Source organism: Zootermopsis nevadensis, unplaced genomic scaffold (genome assembly GCF_977971745.1).
Source record: "Zootermopsis nevadensis isolate Lab colony 2312 unplaced genomic scaffold, Znev_1.0 Znev_ptg000057l, whole genome shotgun sequence".
In the NCBI taxonomy this organism is placed as follows: Eukaryota; Metazoa; Arthropoda; class Insecta; order Blattodea; family Termopsidae; genus Zootermopsis; species Zootermopsis nevadensis.
Genome location: NW_028259188.1, coordinates 2,033,513 through 2,060,864, shown reverse-complemented (window position 1 = coordinate 2,060,864; position 27,352 = coordinate 2,033,513). Strand labels below are relative to the sequence as shown.

General features: G+C 35.0%; 1 protein-coding gene across 4 annotated transcripts; it reads right to left on the bottom strand.

The window, feature by feature from the left end:
* On the bottom strand, positions 1-27,352 carry LOC147871423 (protein argonaute-2-like). 4 transcript variants are annotated; one of them, XM_087361280.1, is made up of 20 exons: positions 27,164-27,352; positions 23,044-23,075; positions 22,070-22,289; positions 20,434-20,530; positions 19,898-20,091; positions 17,636-17,769; positions 16,379-16,501; positions 14,925-15,015; positions 14,458-14,599; positions 13,323-13,442; positions 11,113-11,229; positions 10,314-10,438; positions 8,848-9,032; positions 8,305-8,464; positions 6,725-6,815; positions 5,348-5,545; positions 4,295-4,531; positions 3,365-3,552; positions 1,159-1,265; positions 1-210 (listed from the first exon to the last, which is right to left on the bottom strand). In XM_087361280.1, exons 2-19 carry the CDS (start codon positions 23,057-23,059, stop codon positions 1,163-1,165), a joined length of 2,541 nt encoding a protein of 846 aa, XP_087217406.1. In that variant the 5' UTR covers positions 23,060-23,075; positions 27,164-27,352; the 3' UTR covers positions 1-210; positions 1,159-1,162. The 4 variants fall into 4 exon arrangements, with proteins under 4 accessions (XP_087217406.1, XP_087217403.1, XP_087217405.1 ...); XM_087361277.1 differs by lacking the exon at positions 27,164-27,352 and adding an exon at positions 24,894-25,121; XM_087361279.1 differs by lacking the exon at positions 27,164-27,352 and adding an exon at positions 24,894-25,121 and having other exon boundaries at positions 1-204.

Sequence of the window (27,352 nt, the reverse complement as noted above, 5' to 3'; positions counted from 1 at the left end):
TAACAATATATTATGTTTATTTTATTTGATAACGAGTTCATTCTACGTCATTTTTTACACAAACACACATAACTATGACTTTATTTTATTCTATGCACCTTTCACATTCTGAATTAATGGAATTCTATCAATCTGGCATATAACAAAATACAAGAGAAACACTTTCTTCGAAATACACAGTTGATGTTCAAACGTGATACTGATCTGAAACTGAAATCAAAACATCGCGGTTAAAAAAGCTTGAAAAGAATTTGAATACACATAAAATTTCAAACTGATTTTCACAATAAGGACATTTAGGACAGTAATGCACTTGACAGTTTCTAAACATTGGTGTTATGTACGTAGTTAGCATTCCAGCTTCATCTTTGGTTCAATTCTTAGACCAGAGTCTGGCTATCCTGAGGTCTATTCATGGGTCCTCTCAGTCTCTCCAGGCAAATGTTAAGATAATGTCTTAAAACAGCAGTGACTATTTCCTCCAAATCTTCATAGATTGGTTTGTCACAGTCATCCTCCCCTTCAATGCCATACAACATATAAAGCGACTTCAAACCTATGCAGTTACCTCCAACTTTAATTACAAAGACTGATGACTGTAGCAGTCCTGTGTCTGAAGTATTCACGAAGTACTTCTGACTAGTCTTGCACATCCGACATTCTCGGCAATGGTTTTCCTTAGTCCACTGCAGACAAATGGTACCCGGAAATAAGCTATGAATGGCTTCCATCCATTTCTTTCAAGTTCACCTTACATAGTCCTCTCAGTTCATTAAATGATAACCACAAAAGCGTATAAACTGTAGCTAAACCATTGTAACTGAAACAACTGAACTATCTTTAACATAATGAGAACCTTCATATTAAATCTGATGCAAATTTCCATTATGAGCCAATTATAGAAATAATGTCTTCACATGCACCGAGTTTCCACAATTTGTTCAATGACTACCAATAATAAACACCCGAGAACAGTAGTAGGAATTGAACTAGGTCTTGGACACTTCACGATATCTCCACCAGTCTCGAGGAAGGAAAAAACCTGGGAACTTATGTGAAGAAAATCAATGACCAGAATAAAATCTTAGTTTTCAAATGTCTTTCTTACAGGAATAACTTAAATACTTTAAATCTAGATCTAGAATTTATATTACTTACCTTTCTATACAAAATACATAGGAAAGTCCTTTATAATCGCTTTCAAAACAGAACTTTCAAAGTACTTCCTCTGCTCGTTTGCAAGATTTGTCAATGTTATCTTTCTCCTGAAAAGAGAAAACAAGATGATTACTTTCATATTCTGTAGAATAAAGATAGCCTGATCTGCCACCAATATTCCAGTCCCAGGACATAACACATTGGGGAATTCCAAGGTTTAATGGTAACAGGAAAGCAGATCGGTGTTTAGGTTAATTTTTTAGGGCACATTTTCTAAATATTCTTCTGAAGGGATCTTCACTGAGTCACATAACCAGGGCCGTGGAGTCAGAGTCAAGTAATCAAATGGCATAGGTCTGATATCTTGACTACTTAACTGCTGTAAACAGTGTGACTATCGTGAACTCAAGGTCCTTCAGACTGAGAGAAGCATTATGAAAATAAAGTAAATAATTCTGTTTTTGGTCACTTACATCAAAAGCCAAATGTTCTATAGAAAACAGACTATAGGTAATATAAGACCCACAGTCTTAAAGTTCATAATATCATTGATGATACTAAATAACACAATGAGAGCTCAACCATTCCACTTATTTGCTCATGACTGTAATTTTAAGCAATATTTCATAAAACCATAACTGCTGAATACATCCTTATACCCAAATGATTTAAAGACTGTGCAGGAATTCCAATGGAATATTTCGTACTAATTACAAAATCACCTTCATTACTAGAATATAACTAATTTTTTCTCAGCACATACAATACATGGGTTTCTAACAGATATACTCTTCCTAATAAAATATTCTTACTGTTTCTATCAGTGTAACTAGCAGAGTCACTATTACTGTCATCATCATCATCGTTAGCATAGTTATTTCCACTCAGATCAGTCACTGTGTATCTTAGTATATACAAGAGTCAATAAACACAAAATTCTTGGGTTTGCAAATTGATAATCACCTAAATTGGACAAATCATATTGATGAACTGATACCTAAGTTAAGTGGCGCATGTTACGCAGTTAGATCACTGTTGCATGTGAGAAACACAGACACACTCAGATCAGAATATTTTGCCATTTTCACTGTTTAATGAAGTATGAAATAATTTTTGTGGGTAATTCATCAAACAGTAAAAAAAAATTCACTTTACAAAAGAAAAGTATTAGATTATTGGCTGGTGTAAAACCTAGAAATTCATGTAGAAGTCTGTTTAAGAGATTTCATATTCTCGTTAATGAACTTTATTGTAAATAACCAAGAACTCTTTCAAACTAATTCTGCTGTACACAGTGCCAACACAAGGAATAAAAATCAGCTTCATAGACCAGTTGCCAACCTCTCATGTTTTCAGAAGAGTGCATATTATGCAGGGATCAAAATTTTCAACAGTCTACCATCAAATCTCACAAGTCTTGTAAATAAGAAGGAGCAATTTAAGGTAGCATTAAAAAGACACTTAATTACACACTCCTTTTACTCTGTCGATGAATTTATGTTGTTTACAAATAAGTAATAATTTTTTCTTGTGTATAATGGGTAGATCTATTTGTAGCTTATCATTTCTCTAGGTGAATACTTTGTTTTGTATTATGTGACATTTATATAATAGTATGACTTGTACTTGTATAACATGTATTGTATTATTATCACTTATTCCACATCCTATTGTCATCTGACTGTCTTATGGACCCATGGAATGTAAATAAATTATTCATAGCAAGATTTAAATGTTCTCACAGCAGCAAATATGAAGATGGCTGTCATCTGGATTGCTACACCACGTAGTCTTTTAGAAGTTCACTAATGTTTCAGAGGTGTTTAGTGCCTCCATCATAAGGATGATGAATGATGGAGTGTTTCTTATTAACTTCCCTCATATGCAATATCATTTAATGGTCCATTTTGACTTGGTTAAACTTTAATTTTGGCATTTCCACAATTACACACCACCTACATGAAAATATCAGACCACTGAGCCTATAAGAGCTCTGTTAATAAAATTATTGGAAATCATTTCTGATAAATATTAGGACCTTGATCCTATATATGTCAATAATTTGTTAATAAAGCATCACGTGCCATTTTCATTCACTTTCCCACTTAACCTTGATAATCAAAGTGGATAATAACTATACCAAGGATGTATAGATTTTTCAAGCTACTCATTTCTTTTAATTTCATAACAGCAGTTCTATACTCACCCATCGAGGTACACACGAGCACGAGATGCAGCCAAATGTGCATTGTATGTGGGAACTGGATAGGACACACTGCGTGTGCTTCTTGAGAACATATGACATAAGTAATATGTAAGCTGTTCAAGATCATCAGTTGTCATATTATTATCATCATTCCACAACAAATGATACTTGGTTGGTCGACTCACACCCTGTAAAAACACATTAACAGCAAAAGTTATATAGACTGTAATTGACAATCTATTCCAATACCAGTGAGAATATTATAAAAACATTAATTTTAATAATTTATTTCAATTATCATTAGTCCGTCTTTGTGGATGACCAATTTTCCTTTGAGCTTGGCATTAACCTTTTAAATACTTGTTGCCAGAATACTGGCCGCCGTATGTGAAAGCTTAGGCATCGCTTACTAAAACTTGGTCTAATTCAATTGTACACTGGATATTTAAAAGAATACAGTAAAGTTAATGAGTTTGACACCCAAAATCCCAATCTAGCAATTTCTTCCTGCTAATATATGTAACATAGGGAGAGGAGTATGCAACAAATAAAACACAATTTTATGTGATATACAAAAAGACTAGTTACTTTATATCTTCATATACAGGCAAATAAAATCATTCTTAATAACTGAGTTTTTATGTGGAGGTTCTGGCTTAAAATATAATAATACAATTTATTTTATAGTATTCTGCACTTTGACACCTTTATATGGTAATTTAAACCAGTGGTAAGATAATGAACAAAGTATTTAAATTCTATGCAATAAAGGTTAATAACTTCTTAAAGCGTACAAGTCCCTAATGATCACTAAAGAATAGCCAAAACCAGTTGGCTGCTGTTTAAAATATGTTCAATTTGATGTTACTGAAGTAATTAATAATTATACTGAAGTATACTGGTAATGGAAACTAATAATAAATATATTACCTGTATGCTGGCATGGCTCACTAAGAAAAAGTCCAACTCAACAGGGTGTGTGATCTCAGAGTCAACCACAGTACCTGGGGGTACGTTACGGTTCTTGCCATCTTCATCCTCCCTACGTGTGGGAAAAAATCTAGTATGATGTCGTTTCTGAACAACAAGAAATGTCACCATTGGTTTGTATCCTTGCTGCACTGAAGAACAGGCACGTCTAACAGCAGTCAGCTCACTATTCAAAACCTGTAAAATAATAATGTGAAACAGATAAGCTTTTTCAGTAAAAATTTCTTCTTGGCCAAACAACATAGACAGCAGTATTATAGAGAAAAAAGTTGTTTAACCAAACTCCATATTAAGAATAAGACAGGATAGCTCAGTAAAATGGCTGGATTCAAGCTCAATGACTGGGATTCAATTCACGGTGGCAATCAAAAACAGACCACACCAATCATACAACAATACTTATTTCATTTAATTCTACATTGTATGTTTGGTTACAATATAAAGAGAAAAGATTTAAAACTACTAAAGTACAGTAGAAACTGCAAAATTCCCTCCCGTGTTCTCTCAAACTCACATCAACCCCTCAATAGGAACAACTATACAACAGACAATATACCATATTTACCCAATTATAAGACAAAGTTTTCTTACTTTATTCTCATTAAAAATAGGGGTATATTATAACCATAAAGAAAAATGTGTAAAAGATTGATTCAGTGATATCTCGGAAAACAAGACATAATACAAAAACTCAAAAACAGAATAATTTATCAATAAGGCTATTTCAGAAACAGAAATCATTACATTCTGCTTACTCTTACTGCCATACAAACTAGCTAACAAGTTAATGAAGTTCTGTATTTTTTATGCCATAACTATCAGAAGACTGATAACATTATCACTCGTGTTGTCACTTATCAGAGATCACAGAAACCATTTGCGCTGTAAATTATCAGCATAACATCAGGTAAACACAGTATATTGTCACCAAACCTGAGGACTCATATAAATTCATTATTTAATTCCCCTCAATCCTGTAACTCTAAAATATACCTTTGCAAACTCTCCCTCACTGACACCATCTCTATAAAATATTATCCTGTTTGGCAAATAATGTGTGACGTCATGGAAGTACAACAGCTGGTCCCTAATAATAGCTTCCAAGTCTTGAATGATCTCAACTTTCGGAGGCTGCAGTCGAATCTGAATGTTGTATTTGAATAATGCTTTTGGATCATGACTGGCACACACCTGCAAAAGGTACAGAAAAGTTGATTAGATTAAAATAAAGGAATTTCTACAGATAACACAGCAAGACCCCTGATGATCTAACAAAGTATAACATCTACTGCACACTTGTTTCTTGCATCATCAAATTAAAAAGAAAAGTTTGGGTCTGAAATGAAGTTCCATCTCATAACCAAGGTTATGTTTACATCCTGGCTAGTTTGGCGTACCTCGTCAGGAATTATGAAAGGAGCAATGGTGCAATGACCATCAAGAACTTGGAGGAAAGCCTATCATAGTGACCTTTTGGTATCAATTTCAATTCTATTTTGGATAACCTATCTTCATTCACTATACTGCAAAACCATTTATCAGTATTTGGTTTTAAATCTTCTTGTAATTTATCAATTTTACACTGACAACATATTCCCCGTATAGTGTACACATACAAAACATCCATAAAGTTGCATGCAGTGCATTATCATCACAAAGAGTCTACATGCGCAGCATGGCTGAACGTCAGTTTCATTTCTAAACCACTTCACTTGAATATCAAGTGTGTCACACGAGACAAGACAGCACACATTCTGTGCAACATTAAGGAATATTTATGATCATTTTTAAATAACCTAGCCTTCAAGTTCAAGTTTGCACCAACAAGGAGCATATGAAAATAATCTCTGATCTTCAAACTTGTGGATCTTGTAACTTTATTTTTGGATAATACACACAAGTAAACATCAACATTAACATAGAAAAATAACATTACTGCAAATTAAGTGACCAAGTAACCATTTAAATACCAACACATGGTGTTAAAAGATAAAATGTGTAATGATAAACAGATAAATGCATATTATATTCAAATATTTTAAAATACATTGAAGCAGCATTTGATATATTTCTGTCCTAGTTCTTTAAGAGGTTCACTAACTCTGTTTCCAAGAAGATACTCACATTTCTGCTGAACCAAGTGTTGCATACAAGAATCTGTGTAGAAGGAAAGGGAATTTTATGCTTGCTTACATTTCTATCGCAGTGACTTCCCTAACAACTTAAAAATTTTATCCACAAAAATGAGCCAGAGTTTTATTCACAGGGAAAACTCTTTATTTTTGATAACCAATCAAACGGTTAATGCCCATATAAATCTGATGAATTCGATTCAAGAAAAGAATGCAGACCGTGTATGCACATACTTACAGCAACAACAGAGGGTATATCTTTTTGATCAGGTGAAGGATGAGTCACATCAGCTCCAAGTATCATTACAGGAGATTCAAAGAATGGCGGCCTGAGAACAAAGGAAAACTCTTTCATTTCTTATCAAAAAAAAATACTAGTTTTAATCATAAAGCCAGCTGTAAGCTGAAACTACAGCACACTTAATTTTTGTTACATAAACAAAGGTAATCTCAATGCTATTATATGGACACATGTTAGACACACATTACTGGGGAGGCTCTTTTAATTCATGCGCTGAGTTTAAAAATACAAGACTCCAAATAAATATTATGTTGCAGATATTTAAATGCTGTTGCCACTTACACAGGTGGTTGTAAAAGGGATGGCAATTCATGGCACACTGTGTGGTAAAGGCAGCACAAAGCACAACCACCTCAAATCAGACTGTTCATCCAGAATAAATAATGAATTAAGGTTATCAAATTGGAAGGCCTAAGTTAAAATCTTGTATTTAAAAACTTCAATGTGCTACCTGTGAAAGAAGACCTGCGTCATGTATTAAGACAATAATGTTCGGCCACACACTTCTAACAGTGAAGATTATTACACTTAATGTGGCACTACATGATTCTTATTTGTTTCCAAAGCTTTCAAGGGTATGACATGTATTTGGATGACGATCTTCACGTATAAGAGCAGCACTTCAGAATGTAATAAGTGGAGGCTATAAACAGGTACTTACCACTTATATAAAGTACTTGAAGGGAAGTTATGGCACTGAAAGAGGGTACTCAAAGGCAATAAAGTGGCACTGGAAAGCAGTAATGACTAACAAAGTGATGAGAGGTATTGTGCACAAATTAAATGAACAGCCCAGGGTCTGATACACACCTCAGAGACGGCAACAGAACAGATGAGCATTGATCAAATAATGAGTGGCAGAAAGAAGACAAAGTACTCAGTGCAAAATTTGTAATACTACCACATATGGACTGTCTTGGGATTGAAACTGGACTTTCATGTTAAAAAGCCTTCTGTTCACAAGGTAGAAATCATTTTAAAATTTAATTAAAATCAACTACTTATGCCCAAAAATATTACTACATCTCTCCAGAGAAGAAATACATGAGCTCATGTCCCAGTTTCCTTAAAAAAGTTTTACTCACATTTGCAGCAGAGCAGGTGGCTCACTTTGTATTTTACCTTAAACATAGCCTACAGAACACTTCCAAATCATTTTCCAACCCACAACCATCCCACCACTTGACACTACATAATCTATGCAGTTGCAAAAGTATCAAAGAGGGAAAGTTGACTCAAGTATTTAATTGGAAACTGGAAATAAACAGTACAATATCTTTTCCTGTGGTAAATACAGTGTAATTTCAAAACATTAGTCAGAATGTAGTTAATGTTCAGTTTCAGATATTTACTTCAGTCAGAAAGGAAAATTAACTGGACGTTTATGAGAAAGTACAACAGATAAACAAACAGAGAGGAAGAACTAAATCTTATGGTTGTAGTTATGGATCCCTTAGGTTAAATATTATGTAAATATGTAATAATATGATAAAAGTTACTTCATAAATGAGACTTACCTTGACACAGATGAAAGTGTGTGATTCACTCCATTCAGTTTTGAATTGACTTTCAGAAGAATATTGGAACATGTAGCTTCATTCATACGTTGCATTGTTGTTGACTTTATACATTGAGTTAACACTCCAACATTCAGTTCTGCAATTTGCTTCACCTTGGCTACAACACAGTTGAAAACAAATGTTAATTCATACAACAAAACAAGAAGACCACAAAAATTATAATAAAATAGAGAACACATTTCTTAATCAGTAAAGTTGTACCAGACTATACAGCACAACATCCTGTAAGACAGTAATATTTATGTTTATATGTCAACAATTCCAAACTTTGAGGTTATATCAGGCAAAATTAAAATATTCAAAATGTGTATCAGCCAAAATTATATACATACATGGAACACTAAAGCGTATAATTATTAATTTAGTTCCTGCTAGCCTCACCATACAGACCAAAACATTTCAACAGACAAAAGTTAATCAAAGAACCTCTTATTTAAACAAGGGTGGAAGAGTGCTTTATTCATACAATAGACCTCTTACCATAACTGTTTTTCACATTTGGAATCACAACAACAATCAGATCAACTCTCTGTTTCATTGAAGTGAAGAATTCCTGCAATTCAGATGTATCCCTTGCTAGAAACCGCAAACTTCGTGATTGCAATGGACGTGCAATATTCATCCCAAATTTCTTCCCTGTTTTCTGCATTAATTCTCCAAAACGCCTGCAAATTTTAATTTTAAATATACAAAACCATTAATGAAATGGAAAGAATAGGATAAATGACTGTAGACTCAGTGGTAGTATTACATAAACAGAAGACAATAACTAGTTTTCCAACTGAATAGTCACTCTTTAATGATAATTATTAATCATTCTATTCTTGGAACAGTGTATTTCAAGTCATCTGATTTAACATCATCTGTTCTATTTTAGTCTACTACCTTCTCTGGAAAGATTTTCATGAAACTAAAATGAAGTGCATGCCATTAAAGGACACCCCACCTACTTCTTAATTTCCTACTATCAGTAACACTGCCGTGGTGCCACAACGTCTGAAGCTGGGGTGACACAAACACCTCATATGCAGGCACTTCAAATATTGTGTGCCATTTAATTTTTAAAAAGTATTACTTCCATTAAGGCATGTTTCTTTAATGTTCAACAATACCAGGTAAGTTTCGCAATATATATATTTGTTTTGATGGCTATCAGTTGATTAACTAATGGAGATGAGCATGAGGATGTTTTACTCATTTGTTGTTTATTTAATGATGCTTTGTGCTGTGAGGAGTTCCAATTAGAAACAGATAAACATTTTACTCAATTATTTTCCTTATAAAATTAGTTGATTTGACATTGTTATTATCCACTCACTTAAAAAGTACATAAATATCATCATGCAGGGTGATACAATAATACCAAAAATTAATGTGTGATATATAATACATATCAGCAGGCTGCAAGCTGAGAACTATATGATTTCATTCTAATTTTTTTCAACCTATTTAGAGCAAGGGGTGGTGACTTTCTCTGGAACGAGATACAACTTATATTAGACCAACACTGATATTTTTATGTCCCATTGTTTGCAATGGGCTACTCTCCCAATTTTTAATTTACACTAATGCTAAAATCGTGATACAGAACAAGAATTTTGAAGGAAATCAGGCTTCATAAATTCTTCCAAAAACTTCTTATTAAACAGGCTTCTACCTAATACATGTAAGTTCTGTAATAAAATAAAATATGTGAATTATAAGTTGACGGTGAGTCAGATGGCTCTTCAAGTACTGTATTAAGACAAAATTTAAAAAATCATTAGATGAAAAGTATTGATTTGTCTATAAACTATTATCATCATACTCATCTACTGATATTTCAGAAGTACTTGCAGTCTTACAACAAAGTTTTCTCACCTCAATCTTATGTATCACATTATATTTCATAATTCTCTGCTAAAATCAAAGCAATATAATTGCCATCACATTTGGTTAATACTCACCCGAGTGCATCTTCTTTTACATAACTGTCTAAGTTGAGAATTATCCAAGATTTCAAATTACCGCTGATAACAAAATTTGATGCTCTCCACACACCACTCCTTGGTATTGTAGGAGATCTCTGATTCTGAAAATAACAATTCTATTTAAGTCCATTTTATGTACTCTATGTTAAAAAACACAACTGTACAAAACTGAACTGGAAAGATGTGAAATGACATAGTCAAGGCCTAATCTAAGGTACTATCCCTGTATCTGCCTGGAGGGACTGAGGAAAACTACAAAAAACCCAGTCAGGATAGGCAGTCTCCAGGCCAAGATTTTAACATGGGGCCTCCCAAATAAAAAATAGGATTGTTAACCACTTAGCAATGATTTTCATTTTAAACACTTTCAATGTATGTTTTTAAATATGTAACGTATCTCATCTACGTATTTAAAAATGAAAATTTGTAATGCTGGATCCAACAAAATATTTTTAAAATTTTATTACAACCTACTGATAGCAAACTATTCTACAATAATAATCAAAATTACACAGTGACCTTCTGTTTCACATATTTTATATTTTGTAAAATGGAAGCCTGAAGATGGTCTATTATACTGAAACATGTTATTCAAAAACATACATCTGTGATAATAACTGAATTATTGTTGTATGTGATGAAAGACTACAAGTTACATTAAACATATTTGTGTAATAAACCCCAAAAATAAAATGCTTGAATATAATATGTCCTTGAAAAATGAACAATGTTTACAAGGAGACTCACTATATGAAGTTTCAATTAATGTACTCACTTCATATTCCAACTTCGGAGCATCCAGGATCCGAGCACTTACTTCTTCAAACTTTCCTCCAACATAGAGACCAAATTCTCTGACACATGGGTCTTCATTGAATCTCACTGACCTTAACTGAAATAAAACCAAAACACACTCAAATATGTAGTAAATGCTGCATAGCTTGAACAACAACAAATTATGCAAAATTTTGAGGATGTCAAAGATACATACATTACTTAAGTATGTACTCAATCGAAGCAACCCACAATACTTTTGTATATAAAACACAACAACCACATATTTCACTACATTCAATGTGTGTGAAACCAACAAAGTTAAGTAGCATTTGAGGTTTTCATGGCGGTGATTCTGAAAATGGCTGTCTTCTGGGTTGTTGCACCATGTAGTCTGGTAGAAGTTTACTGACATTTCAGAGGTCCTTGCTTCTTCCATCATCCAGACTACACAGTGGAACAACCAGAAGACAGCCATCTTAAAATATAAAGTTGTTAAAATACTAATATTGTACTTCATCACATAATTCACATTCTCATTTTTATGTTAAAGCAACATCAAAATTGAAAAGTAATACTCTTTGAAAGACACAAAGGTTACAAAAGTGTACTTTACACCACACACTGCTTAACATTATCCCCTTAATCATATATAGGAATAGTAATTGATCCTTCCATTTGCTATCACTATTCTTTTCACACACTCACATATTTATCCTCTTAATCTGCAAAAGTGATACAGTTACAGATTACACCACAGAAATGCAATACTTAATTTTTAGAGAGCTCACTAATTCACTTCCATCCACAGAACATACTTTCTTCTGATGTTACTATAACAACAAAGTAACTTAATACATTATGCTGGGTTGAGTCCAAACATTCATAACGTTCGTAATATTCATTACGAGAACTTGAGATGTATGAATATGAAATGGCCTCTAATCATAATTCACTCCATGACAAATTATGATCAGCCCTTCTCAACATATATGGCAGAACATAAAAGTTCATACAATAAGAGATACACGGAACCATGATCTTTGCTGAAAAACATGCCAGACGGATGCCTACAAATTAAATTTCAGGGACAAGATTGGGTTTGAGTTGGACCATGGACTGAAGTTCGGTGAGAAAGCCCAAGGTACCCTCAGGAGGAGTACACCCCACAGGTTCTCCACACCTTTCCTGCTGATTAGATGTGTGAGCACACATACTATCCAGATCTGGGGTACCAAAAAGCCACACGCTATTTATCCAGAACAATGGTTTATGGTCAGACCTTTTTTGAAGAGAGCACAATTACAGGCATCATGTATCTCATCAAATTCCAATAGTGGTTAATGCCACAACTGTTAGAAGATTTTCCACAAGAGGATTCCTAGTTCCAGCAGGATTGTGCACTGCAACTCTGGCATTTGGAAGTCGGTGACTACCTTAATGAAAACCTGCCTTGCACGTCGCCTCCCAGAACCCCTGACCTGACACTAATGGGGTTATGCAAAGGATGCAGTTTACTAACCTCCTCTGCCACACATACTTCATGAATTAAATACACATATCCAAATTCAGTGGAAGTTGTGACACCTTGGACAAAGTGATGCAAGAAATTAAATAATTCCTTTATGTTTGCCATGTGTTAAATGGCTTCCATATCGTAAACCTCTACCTTGATGCAAACTAGAAGGTTACCTTTTTCATCTGTATGTCGTTTCATTGTACTGTCACTTGTAGTATTTGTTCAATAAATTTATGTAATGGTGTCCAACATTGAAATAGTCCAACGTAGGTAAGAAAATACTGGCACAATGAATGTGTTTTGTGCTGCTCATTAAACAACACTTTTTTAATTGCACAGTTTATATAGAGAATATACTGCTGAATGAGAAGATATAGAATTTTGAATTGTGAAGGAAGTTGAAGTAACCAGTCATGCATGGCCTTGTCTTAAAACACTATCCCAGCACTTACCTAGAGAAGTTGAAGAGAATTACTAAAATCTCAAGCCACAATAGCTAGGCCTTGGACCAAGAACCTCCCAAATATTCAGCAGAAGTACTAATCACTCAAGTGTGTGTGTTTCACTTTATGAAATGTGTGTTCAAGTCATGTACAAAGCAAAAGTTCAGAATGCAAGACATACTTGAGGTAATTTAACAAAATAAAAAAACAATATCAGCTACAGTAAGAAAGACAACCAAGATAACATACCATGTCCATTATTTTTTGTTTTCTCTTATCAGTGCTTGTTGCAGTATGCCTTATCATTGCAGAAGTCTCTTTGTTACTCATTTTCTTATTAATCACTTGATGTTTTGAGATTGAGCACAACTGTAAAAAAGAACTGCATTTCAATGTATGATCACAGCAGATTCATAATATCATGAAATTTATCAATGCATGTTCATGTAAATTACAGGTTTCAAGCAAAGTGAAATCATTCAGGAATATGCCCAAAATGTAAATCTTAAACACATACTGCTTTCCAAGAGTATCCCAAATAAAATTCTGCTTGTATTTCTTGCTTCCCCACCTGATCTACTTTTTCAGCCCCCTGTAACCAGAGCTTTCTTTGTGGCAGCATGCACCAGTAAGGAATACCTGCAATTTTGCTTTAAAATATAAAAAATAAAGATTGTCAAAACATGTTAAAATTGTCAGACATGCCATAAAAGCTGTGCCAGTTCTTTCTAGAAATATGTCCTGGTTTTAACTAACTTAGCGATACAGAAAGTGTATAAATCATTGTTTAACTCAGTTCACAAACCACTAAATATATTTTTCTTACATCTGGTACTCTTAGAACTCTGTTTTTAAATATTTGAAATGAAGCACTGTAAATATGAGTAAAAGAACACAAACACCTTCTAGTGTTTTGAAAAACAGACTGGGAGACCAAGCATGAGGACAGACTAAGTGAAAGAAGACATACAGATACAAGAGGAGAGTGAAGAATGGAGAAGGTTTTCTTATAAGACAGTCCACACCAATGAGAGGAAATCCAAGGAAGAATCAAATACAATAAATGGAACAGCAAAATTTACCATCTGTATGGAAAGGAAAATCCCTTTCTACTGCATAAAATGACAATAATGTCAGCTGTATTAAGAAACAGTCCAAATACAGTCAGAGAGTAAACAGTCCCACCCTGTTCTATAGGGGCTGATTTACAGTGCATAAAGAATCATATATCAATTCAAAACAATGTTTCTTACAGTGTAAGACTGTAATCTTGAGACTTTCGGAGTGAGGAATTGGGGTGAAGGAGGAAAGATAACATCAGCCTTTAACACTTTGGACTTCCTGCATTCCTTGCAAGTCTCAAGATTACAGTAGCGTACTATACCTCTGGTGGAAGATATATTGGCTTTTCTCTCTTAAGTGAACCAACATGAAGGCATGGAAGATGTGGAAATCTCAGTTGTATACGCTTGACATGGGCAAAATATTCTTGAACTGACATCGTTTGACCGTCATCCAACTGAAATCTTTATAATAAAAAACATTACATGTAAATCAAAATATTCCTGTAACATCATAAAATATACTCATAATGCAATCCCAGGGAAACTAAATTTTTACCATTTTAAAAAATTTTCTGTTTAACACAGATCCCTATTTCCAGGAAAAATAATTTAAGAGATTTCAACAGATGGTAGAAATTATCAAGGCAAACTTGTAGCTATCATATTTCTCATTTCATATAACTGCACATGTGAAGTCAGAAACATTCCTGTACATTCACAGCTATCTACTGATGAAAAACATGTGAACATAAAGATATGACTGTAGCTCACAAAAGATTGAACATACCGTAATTTTGCTGGACATTCAGCAATTGCGTTTACCCTGAATGTTCGCTTGCTGGTTGGGTTGTTAGGGATCATGTAATCAATCTTTAAGTCTGAAACAAATAAAATTCAATACCAACAACTTGTATACTTTTAGACTGTCACACATACAATGAAGGCACTTGACAGGACAGGACATCAAGCTGGCATATGTTCTTGACCTCTGCATTACATGGGAATGATTCGTTCAGCGGCATGCCCTATCCAAGCTTTACCCCTGCAGAAAGGCCCATCTACTACCCACGGGAAAGAAGTCTGGGTGGGCTACAGAGCTGGTCTGGATGCAGGGACTTGAAGAAAAATCCTCTGCCTCTGCTGGGAATCTAACACTAGTCATACTAAGCTAACTGGCTATATTAACTTCTAAAAGAAGTTAGTTTTAATAGAGGACTCTGACTGCAGTTTCATTAAGCTTTCAGAAATGCTATTTAAACTAGAATTCAAAACCTTCATGCAAAAAGGAGATAACTCCTATGTACCAAATAATGTTGCTGCTTAGTAGGACTTGAGATTTTCAAGGTGATGAGCATGAAGATGACTGTCTTCTGGGTTATAGTGCCATGCAGTCTGGCAGAAGTTCCCAGAAAACAGCCATCTTCATGTTATGTTATTCAAATAGCTAAACCAACAGTCAGATGTTATAGTGTGAGGACACAAATCTGTATGTAAATAAATTAACAATAGGCCTACACACATTGCTGAGTATTTAAAATAACTTTGTCCCTCCTGAGAAAAGTATATAATGTCACTTCTCCTCTTATGCCCACAATTTAAAAGACCAGCATATGGTTAGCACGGACCCTATAGTTCAAAAACCTTACTTGAAGAGGCCACATTTGAAAACCTTAAGAAGTGAATTTTAAAGGGACATAATGGTCCCTGATCAACAGAGTTTTCAACCATATTATTTTCTTCATAACTTTAAGTATTTGAAGTTCAGTGTTAACTACATGTTCCACCTTTTTTAACAATCAATATCTCTTATAATTTGCATTTATGGTTTTAATAATTCTCAGAATAAACAGCAATTATTTCCTTACACAGCATTATCCAACTGATCTCTGTAATGCTTTTGCTGTGAATAACAATGCTGACAATGAGTTTGTTGTGGTTTCCTAGCAACTTGTATTAATTGTGTTCATAACTTTTTGATCTTTGGAGAACATTATTTTAAATGTGAAAATTCAATGTTAATTTGAAAATGTATTTTGCAAAATGAACGTTTTACTTGCTTTTAACAGCTCATATATGAACACAGTTCTGTTGAATGTGTAAACTACATTTCCAAAGAAAAATATATCTCTTAACTACAGGTCTTCCTTTTCAATAAAATTGCTTCGCAGTCTTATGGCATAATGTACTGGCTTGGTACTAAAAGGGATAATGCAGTTTTTCAGTAACTATTCTCAACCTTACCACTGATATAGTTCTTGAAATCCTCCTTCTGATTGTAGTTCAACTCACTGTGATCTTGAGGTCTGCAGATTTCATAAATGGCATCCACAACATTTTGTGGTGATGGAAAACCTTTATGTGTCACTGTCAAACATAATTATCACAATTAAATCAGAAATAAATGTCACAAATAAACTTAGTGCTGCAGTATGATTACTTCAGTATTCATACTCGTCCACCGATTTTACAGTTCCACTGAAGGGTTCTACATAACAGATGGCCAATTTTTAAAAATGTACATGACTATAAATTATTTTATTTTACACAACTCTGCAAACTTTATCAAGCTTCTCAAAATAAGCATCACATACAAAAACATTTACAAGTAATACATATATCCCATTCACATCTACAACTTTTATTTCAAATCTTTTTAATGTGATATAATTTTAATTCAATACAAGGAAAAATAATTTACAACTTTATGCAGAAAACCTGTAAGTCATTAAAAATCATGCCAAGTTTCGTATTCAGAGCTAAAAACTGGACCACCAACCCAAAGCTTTTGATAAAAAAAATGCCTTATTTGTCACCACTTATGTGCTTAGCCCCTTTGGTGCCAAATTATTTTAAAGCAGTTGTACAAACTGTTGATAATGAGAATGATTTGAGATTTCCACAGTGGTGAGCATGAAGATTTCTGTCTTCTGGATAATGAATTTCATTGGAAACAATTTTATGGCCTGGATTATTTAAAAAAGAAGTGATAGACCTTTTTCACAATTAACCTTTATAAAATAAAATGTTATTCACAATAACAAACGAAAATGAAAAATGTAACAAATACCAAGAATTCATAACAATGGAAAAAATATTGCTTATTTTTCAATAAAAGCTCATATGTATTCTATGTTTTCAATGCCTGATGTATTTTGTTTCCCAAAGAATGTTCAGCAGCCTGTAGTACACATGACCCATTAATAATAAACATTACTATAAATCTTGGCACACCAGCTCAGAAAAACACCTCATCTTAGGCAAACACAAAAGTGTCTTTTTCAGTACCTGGTTATGTATTTTGGTGCACATGTGATTCTGTTTAGAGTTGACATTTAACTTGCAAATATGCTTACTGACAATATCTGCAATAAATTTTTCATGGGGTTGAGTAATGATGTCCAACTAAACAAGGTACCTAAAAATATAGAGGGTAATGCTAACACTAAGACAAGCCCCTGTATCAAGTACCAAGTATTACCAACCATTAAATATACTGACCATCAATGTTCACAAATGGCTTCCAGCCCAAAGTGGCACTTTGGAACATTCCATACCACATTTCAAGTCCATCACCGAGTTTCAAAATTGTACCGCTTGGAGGAGTATAGAATGAGCGTCCAACTTGCACAAACCTAACAAGATAAACATTAATACCATTATCTTATTAAACACAGAAAAGAAGTTTCAAATTAAATTCTTCATGCACCTCAACAAAACAGCGACATGAAATACAATCATCACTGAAGCGAACTTCAGGGTTGAAGTCTCAACAGGTATGAGACTGTTAATGTCCTGCATAGTCACACACTTCACTGACAGTATGGAACACTTTTTAATCAATAACTGACAGGATACAACAAAAGAACTCAGAAAAAACCCACTTCAGTAACAGTTTATCCACCATAAATCCCCTGCAGACCAAGCCTGCATAGCGAAAAGACAGCATCCGACTGTCAAAGAAAAACACAGAATTATCTTCTTCTTAAATGCCTCATGTTATACAGCGTTCAGTGAAAGAATTAATGAAATCGGGAAGTAGTAGTTCTGACATATTTTAATGCATTATACCAGAATTTTGGTGGAGAAACTCAGGAAAACCACAAATTACTTAGTCAGAAACCAGGCTAAAGACTCATTATGAACTCACTTCAAACTCTAATAGATTTCTTTATTTCTCATGCTTCAGCACTTCATGTCTACTGCACAATTTACAGAATTATACTGCGATTACATCATGAATTCTAGTTGATATATAGGAAGCAGCAAAGCCATATTTTTAAGTATCTTGTTGGGAAAATGAGAGAAAAATATGAATGACATGCCAATAATGAGCTGATTACTGGTACTTCATACAATTCGTGTTTCTTGTTTAACATCTGAAGAAGCAGAGCTAAATTTTAGAACGTCAATTTATTTACTGATACAGTGTTTTAAGGTAAAACTAAAATCAAACAAAATTATACTCCAAGATAAAACTGACATAAAGCTGAAGCAAGGAACAAGTAAACAGAAGATTTAGCAGTTTGTAAATACACTTCAAAAAGGGAAAATCCTTTCAGAATTCTAATAATGTATAGTCATGAAAGGTTTGGAGAGATAAAACACAGTTTATAACTGGTCTAGCCAATGAGTCTGCCATGGACCCCTGAGTTCAAGCCCAGGGGGCAAGCACACACAACTAAGCTGTAAAACGCAGGTATCCACATGCACTCTGTACACCATATACCTGCTACTCCTTTGAAAAACCTAAGTACTGAGCAGTTATTTTCCAGGAATCTTTCAGTAAAAAGAGGGTAGGGAAGTGGCAACTGGTAGAAACAGTCCCAAACACTTGGGAATAACAGAGTTGCATTGTGGCCTAGTTGGCAGCAATCCGAGAAATTAGAGTGGATTCATCCTCTTTGTAAAGCTGGCTGTGTTCTTTCTGATAAACATTGTGTTGTACGTACGAGAATCATCTTCATCAACATTAATAAACCATATACTATATAGTATATACCAGTGTTAACAACTGTGGCAAAACTTGACGCTCCTGCAACCTCACCACTTCACAGCAATTTTCTACAATCCAGCTGGTGATCATCCTTATTCCCCATGTTAACCCTGACAGGAAAGAGATCTCACCAGTAACCCCTTTTCACCCACACAGACGCAAACATACCTACCAAAGACCCATCCGGCCCTGCACAAACAGCACTGTTGTAAGTTAAATCATTGACAACTCAACGCTGATTGATAAAAATGTACTGATCACAGAAAAAAGTACTTTGAACAGAATCAATTGGAATTTTATATCACAGACTATTATTTAAAATGCCATAGAAATTTGGGATGAAAAATTCCAGTTCTATCATCCTGCAGATTGACCCTTAAACCAAAAAATCTCTCTACGAATAATAACTAAATACATGCAGAGTTTTTACAATATTCATATCCATTTTAATCAACATTCATAATTATTTTGCACGTTTTAAAATTAACTAACAATTATCATGTCACAATCCTCCTCAAGTTCATGATCAAATCTCAGCCAGGTTTTCTGGTTACCATGATTCAGTGCTTTCTAGCTCTTCCTTGGCCCTGCAGGCACTACCAGTGAGTATCTTGAGGTAGACATCTTTCAAGTCTTTACATACTTTCATTCACTTCATTTGACACTACACAATCTCTGTAACTGACACAGTATTGATGAATACCTTACAGACCAATCAGATGTTTCTGGTACACTAAGAGTCACAAAACAGCTAATTAACTACTTACCCATGCAAAGATGGTGCATTGCGCAGCACAACATCCACAGCCTGAATAGCTTTCTGTGGGATTTCCAGTGTACGCTCACTGCTCATATATGTAGAGAGGGATTCCAAATTAACTTGAGATGTGTATTTGATGGTAATCTCACACTCTTTAACCCTAACAGATTCATCATCTTGCACCGTGAAATGATCAGTTATCTGAAAAAAAAAACACTTCAGTACTTTGCTACAGAGTATCACAGTACCTCTTTCAATAGTTGTATGTACCACAATGTTCAGAACTGAAGACTTATAAATCTTACAACAAATACACAGGAAAACCAACTTTTTTAATTAACTCTGATATGGCAAAATTTGAGACTTTCATAATGATAAGTATGAAGACGGCTGTCATCTGGGATGTCGCACTGTGTAGTCTGGTAGGAAATGATCAATGTTTCAAACGAGCGTACTGCCTCTATCATAAGGTTTATGTCTTTACATCCACATCAACATTACCAGCAGCAACAGCTTATTGTTGTTAAATTAAACCAAACATACCTCTGGCAGCTCTCGAGTACTGTACAAGTTTTTCCTCCCATCAAAAGCTGGATATCGATCAGGAAAGTTTCTCCGCCTGAATTCTTCCATTGCACGTCTGAAATAAGAGATTATGTATAATTACACAAAATGTTATACAGTTTCAACAGTAATTCTAACAAAACTAGAAACATACAGAAACATGATATATTTATAAGCATAAAAATTCAATACAACATACACAATCTGCATAACATACATGTTTATAATAGAAGCAACCTAGTCTTCTACACTGTGCAATAACATTTTAACACCTTTAATCTACCAAGATTCTACTGAGGCATAATAAAACAGCAAGATTTTTTTACATTACAGACCTAACTACTTTGGTCTTAACAATGCTAGTACCTGGAAATGTCATGAACTTCAAGAAAGCTAGATGCTACATACTATAAGTTTATATATCAACTTATATAATTTGAATCTTTATTGTTATACAAAACAATGTACATAACCTCAAATCAAAATATCTCTTATGACAAATAAACATAGTTTATATAAAGCGCATGCAATGGACCCACACCTGAAGAATTTCATGAAAGTCTGACTGAATAAAGCTGTGCAAACAGTTTATCATTAATAGTTTTATTAAATAATGGAACTGTTCTTATCAGATCACTACAGTTCATACACTAACCAAAGATCCTCATTGTATCCTCCAAGTGTGGTTACAAATGCAACAATCAGTGAGGAAAAGGTTAAGCTTGTGACCCTTTCAAGGCACCCTCACAATTCATTCTGACCCACAAGTTCAAAATCACTGGACTAGAGTATGTATTGTTACAAAAACAAAAATTTAGGACTTTTTTAACATGCATCTACAAATAATGCTATAATGGAGACAGCAGTCATTAATTCAAAATCACAATGAGAAAGGACCTGCTTGCAATGTACTGTTAAATGAAGCAACACCTGGCAAACCACATTACGTTTGGTCCCTAAAGTTTTGGCTAGCTCCTAAACTTGTAATGAATTTTACAAACACTGACAATGTTGACAATAACAAACTGTAAGTATATAAGCAATGCATTTATTCTACCAAATTGCATAAATACAAAACATAACATTCAGCCTCCTACTTATTAACAACAACACACAAATTACTGTGAGAAAATTAACATCATAGTATTCTGAGTTATCAGAGAAGCAAGTCATTAAAAGTTTTAATATTGTTCAAACTGACCTAAACAAGATAGACAACAGGTAAGAAATTCATTTTTGCTGCTAGCTACACAAATATCCATGGATGTACAAAGTCTTTGAAGGCAGAAAAGTTCAGTATTTGTTAGATTTAAATGTATTGGTATTATAGCAAACACATTTTCACACGCAACATATCTTCAAAACATCGTAAAAACTGATTTACTTCCTAGATTTGTGGGTAAGATAATTTAAAAAAAAAACAACAGTGCATTGAAATATGTACAATTAAAATCTTACCAGTTACCAAATAATGCAAATCAGAGTGAATTATTGTAAAACTAAATATAACCATTTTGAATCTAACGTTAACATAATTATTATTCATTATCCCATAAAAATCATACAAAGTTTACCTGTACATATCATATGCAAACTATAATGGGGCTATACACACCTCAAAAGTCTTTTTGGAAATGGTGACGGTTTAAATTCCACATCATAATGAATTGCAATTTTGTTCCGAAGCTTTGACAAGTCCAGTGATAAATAGTTGGTTTCTACAACAGTTTTTCTTCCTTTAGTCCCACAACCTGTCCTATTTGGGATCTTTAATGTCTGCATTCCTTTAGTTATAGCTGCAACATCAGCATCTCCAGTCTGTTGCTTTACAGTGCCTGCAAGTTCATCAATGAACAACAAAATATATTTAAAATTTATAAATACTCTTTATTCAAGAATATAAAACTGAGATCAGTTCAACATAAGGATGGAGTTCCAGGCTGAACTCATAAAGGTTATTTTAGTAGTTTACAGATGATACTAATATTATTATTTCACATCCAGAAATTGCCTGTTTTCAAAATTACATAAATGATGTCCTTGTTAGATTAAACAAATAAATTGAAGCCAGTAAACTCACATTAAATTGTGACAAAACAAATTTCATGAAATTTTGTACTAACAGCAGAACTTGTGTAAGTCGAAATATATGGTATGACGAGTAGATAAAATAATGGAGGAAATTGATTCAAATAAAATTTCTTGGCCTACAAATTAATAACAATTTAGACTGGAAAACACATATTCAATACATCATCCTTAAACTAAGCTCGGCATGTTTTGCTATAAGGGCATTTGCAGGACTCATGAAAACAGAAATTTTAAAATTAGTTTCTTTAACCTACAATCTGAGGTAGCAGTCCACCTCATAGGGCCATATCTCAGAAATGGCCACCTTCACTATTGCAACGGTACACAGTGTAATTAATAAATATATTAATAAGAACAGAAACTGTTTTCTACCCACTAATGGATAGGCTGTAACAAGATATACAGCTACTTGTGAAAGTTCTCAAAAAGTAAAAGGTCACAGAGAACTGGGTCTCCTTAATATTATATCAAACAAGACAAAAAGTGGCCACAGCTTACCGTTCTTCCTCACCATGTCAGGACCAGAATATCTACAACAAAATATAAAAAAATTACAACATAAATATATATTAATTAACTCTAAACTTGTTTCAAACGTTAATTTTTATCATGAAAGAGATTATTAATCACAAGCAAATAAATGTTGTCACATAAATTTTACAATTTCACCCAAAACCATTTCTTCGGTGATCTTACTTTCTGAGCAGGCAAGATTACTGGATTTCACAAATCTGAATTTAAATGCTTTTATGTAGGTTAGACTTAAGGTTCCTACTCAACTGCGTACTTTTAAGTGCCAAGAATAAAACAATCTCTCAATGACATGGATTTTAGAATTAACTTTTTTCACAATTCTCTGCAGCAAATTTTACATTGCTAAAAATAAATATGTTAACGTGGATACCTTTTAACAATATTAATAAAGTACCACTTAACCAGGAAGTGAGTACAGACCGATTGATATTTGATACTCTTGCCACGAAGATGTCAACTGTGATCTTCAAGCGTAATGACAGCACCAGAACCCAGAAAACAACAACATTCAATACATTCACAACCAAATGTGGCGAAGTCCTTATCACCCCGCCTTTATATTTTGAGTTTCTGGTTCAAATTTTTACCAGGTTAACTGTTGTAACATTTTTTCTGGGTTTCCTCAGGGCCTTAAGCAAATGGTAGGTTAGTCATACATAAATCTTCTAAAAATTGGAAATATTAGTTACATGTAAAATATAATTTACCTGCAAGTGTTTGTTGTATTTAAAAATGGGCAACTAATAAGCCCATACTTGATACTATCAAAATTCGCAATTCCAAATCTGAAACATTTATATTTGACTAACTAGATGGCTTACGGAACCCGAAGGTTCATCACCGAATTAACCAAATCCCTCCACCGGACCCTGTCCCGGGCCAACAAACTCCAGTCTCCTTCAACTCCTATCTCCCATAGATCCCGCCTGACATTATCCTCCCATCTACGTCTAGGTTTCTCCAGAGGTCTCTTCCCCTCAGGCTTCCCAACCAATAACCGGTGCAAACCTCTTGTCCCATCCATGCGCGCTACATGCCCCGCCAATCTCATTCTTCTCGACTTAATCACCCTGACAATGTTGGGGGAGGAGTACAGATTTTTAAGCTCATCATCATGCAGTTTTCTCCATGCCCCATCGTCTTCTCTCCTAGGCCCAAATATCCTCCTCAACACTCGATTCTCAAACACCTGCAATCTGTGCTCCTCCCTCTGAGTGAGAGACCATGTTTCGCACCCACACAAAACAACAGGTAAGATTATTGTTTTGTGTACTTTAATCTTCAGCTTCTTAGAAACCAGACTTTTATATAAGAGATTAGAGCAAAGCGCTCTTTTCGGAGCGCATTCTCTAGAGTCCTTGTCTTTCCTTCTCGATAATTTCGCGTTTTTCGTCTATCGGTTTCTGTTGATATTTAATATTTCGTTTGTCAATGTAAGTCTTCCTTCGCTTTTCTTTATTTGTTGAATAGGTCTGATGTCTTAGTTCTTTACTTCGCTGTTCAGAGGCCAACTGTTCTTGGTAAGACAACTTTTTACGTCCAATCCCACCCTTGCAAATCTTCGCCTGTTTTTCTACGTGTGTCGTTAATATGGTCTCGTTTATCAATGTAAGTATTCTTTCGCTTTTCTTTATTTGTTAAGTAGGTCTGATGTTTTAGTTCTTTACTTCGCTGTTCAGAGGCCAACTGTTCTTGGTCAGTCAACTTTCTACCTTCAACCCCACCCTTGCAAATCTTCGTCTTAAAATCGATCATAAAGTCAGTTTTCATAAGAGTTTTCGTAATCGTAATATATCGAACGAGTATCAGTCTACCTTGTTGAAGTTGTTGCTGTTGGTACTTCAAGTAGTTGATAACGTTTTCTTTCACCTTTCTTCATTTCTTAAACAGTTCTGACGTTTTAGACAATGAAAGGAAGGTAGCTGAATGTAATGTAATATAACGAAATGAAATGTAATGTAATGAAACACAATGTCAAAATTATTTAGTCTACGACGCACTTTTTTTACAACCGATTCACAGCTCAACTCTTTCCGCAATGACGAAAGCAACCAACCAACCAAAAAGCTAACTGAGGGCGGAGGCCTGCGCAAGCGCAAGCATCGTCCCTACCTAGGTGAAACCATTCCTGCGCACAAGGCGCATTGCTGGAAATGGTAAACAGTCTTAATATAAGAAACGGAAATTTTGCTATTGCTAACAGGGTTACGTCGTGGCGGGAGCCTCGACCATTCAAACTGGGATCCGTTGCTGCTGATGGGAGGTCATCCCGTCAGGCAAGTTGTCCAAAGGAATTTGGTTGGTTGGATCTCCGGGGTTTGAACCCAGAGAGGGAGGGGCCGTTTCGGCTGAAGGCCTCTGCGGCATGGGGGGAAGATCACTTCAGCTGATGGCCTCCGTGATCGGGGTGTTGGTGGCGGGCCGTGCCCCTATTAAGTTATACCCTGGCATTCGCCTTACAACTGAGGAAAAGCACGGAAAACCTCAGTCAGGGTAGCCGAGTAGTCTAACCACTCGTTGTGCCGACTTGGCCGTCTTTTGGGGACGGCCTCGGCTGGCCTGCTGAACATCGGTCGCCCTCGGTTGCCCTTGGGCGACCTCTGGCAGCCCTCGTTCGACACGAGTCCCACTGGACACAACCAAAAAGCTAACTGAGGGCGGAGGCCTGCGCAAGCGCAAGCATCGTCCCTACCTCTCTCCAGGCTGTGCCGGTGGGGGTCTCGTCCACTCCCAATCCTCGCTCTCACTCTACTACCAACTCACCAATGACGAAAGCGGATTGTTGACGACAATATATACTAATGCAACAATGCCGAGTAAACAGATGACGTAACAATTAGTTTCTTAGCTAACATAACCATTGTTGTCGATCCATATCAACAATGTGTAAACATGGACCGACAACAATGGTCAGTTTGCGTGCATTGTTGTGTTACATTATTGCCGTCAACAATCCACTTTCGTAACAAGATGGATGACATTGAAGATAACATTACATTACATTACTTCCATTTATGCAAATTGGGAGGTTAAGACATCAATTGGGTGCATTTGGGATACTGGGACAAGTTATCAATGTTCCAGTAGATGTTAATAATATGGCAACGCTACTACCTAGAGAATTGGACGATGATTACAGTTTCAACGTCCATATAAAGAGAAACTTGATTCACAAATCTACGTATCTGGTAGGAATAAAGTATAAAGGAAATATTTAGAATAAAGCCAATACATAAACTTCCTTTCCGTATAGACGTATTTACGTCAAAAAGGATTTAGGAGCCATCACCCTCAAAGTTACTCCCATATTAAACTTCAGTTACTCGCACCGACGTTGCTGAAATGGCTTGCGGTAAATGTTACATTCCTCAACAGAACAAATTGTAAGATTTGAGGTTTCCACAGCGGTGAGTATGAAGACTTCTGTCTTCTGGGTTTTTAACCGACGTTTCAGAGGTCATACTACCTCCATCATCTGGGCGATGAATGGCTGGCACAGACATGTACAAAGAAACAGAACACATGATATGGGAGAAACGTGTAGCACACTAATCAAACAAGGCAGATGATTCACTGGTTGCAAGCACCTTGAATAGAAATTCTGGGTCACTGGTGCCGGTACCAACTCTCTGGTATCAGCACCTGAAGGTCGACACCTCCAATCATAAAACCCACCACTGTACACAATCCTAATCTAGTTGTATCCACCACTCATCTTTAAAATCTATCACCACATCTCTCCACCTGTTTCTTTATATTCCAAGTGGCCGATTTTAAATCAGTTTCCCAACAAAAATTCTGTATTTATGTCCTGTCCCTCACATCCAAACTATATATCTGACCCATCACGACCTGCTACATTTCATTACTGAATGAGTGTGAATATCATGAAGTTCCCCAAACTATTTCCAAAATTTGTCATATTCATACTTTTAACATGAAACTTACTTCTATTTGTCATAGCTATTCCTGCACATTTAAATTTTGAAACAGTTTCAAATTCTCCATTGATAACATTACTTGTGTTTCTATGAAATGAATCTACGGTTATAGGCATTCTGATTATGATCTGCAATCACTTTACCTGTTTCTCGAGACTTCCGCTCTCCTCTATTGTTGACAACATGTCGCTATCATCTTCTTGTGCACCAAACATTTCCTCACATTCTCTAATCTTGGACATCAATTCTGAAAAATTTCATCACTGAGTTTCTGTTCCTGCTCATACAGAAAACGTTCCTCTTCCAGGTTGTTTGCCCAATAGTCCTCACAT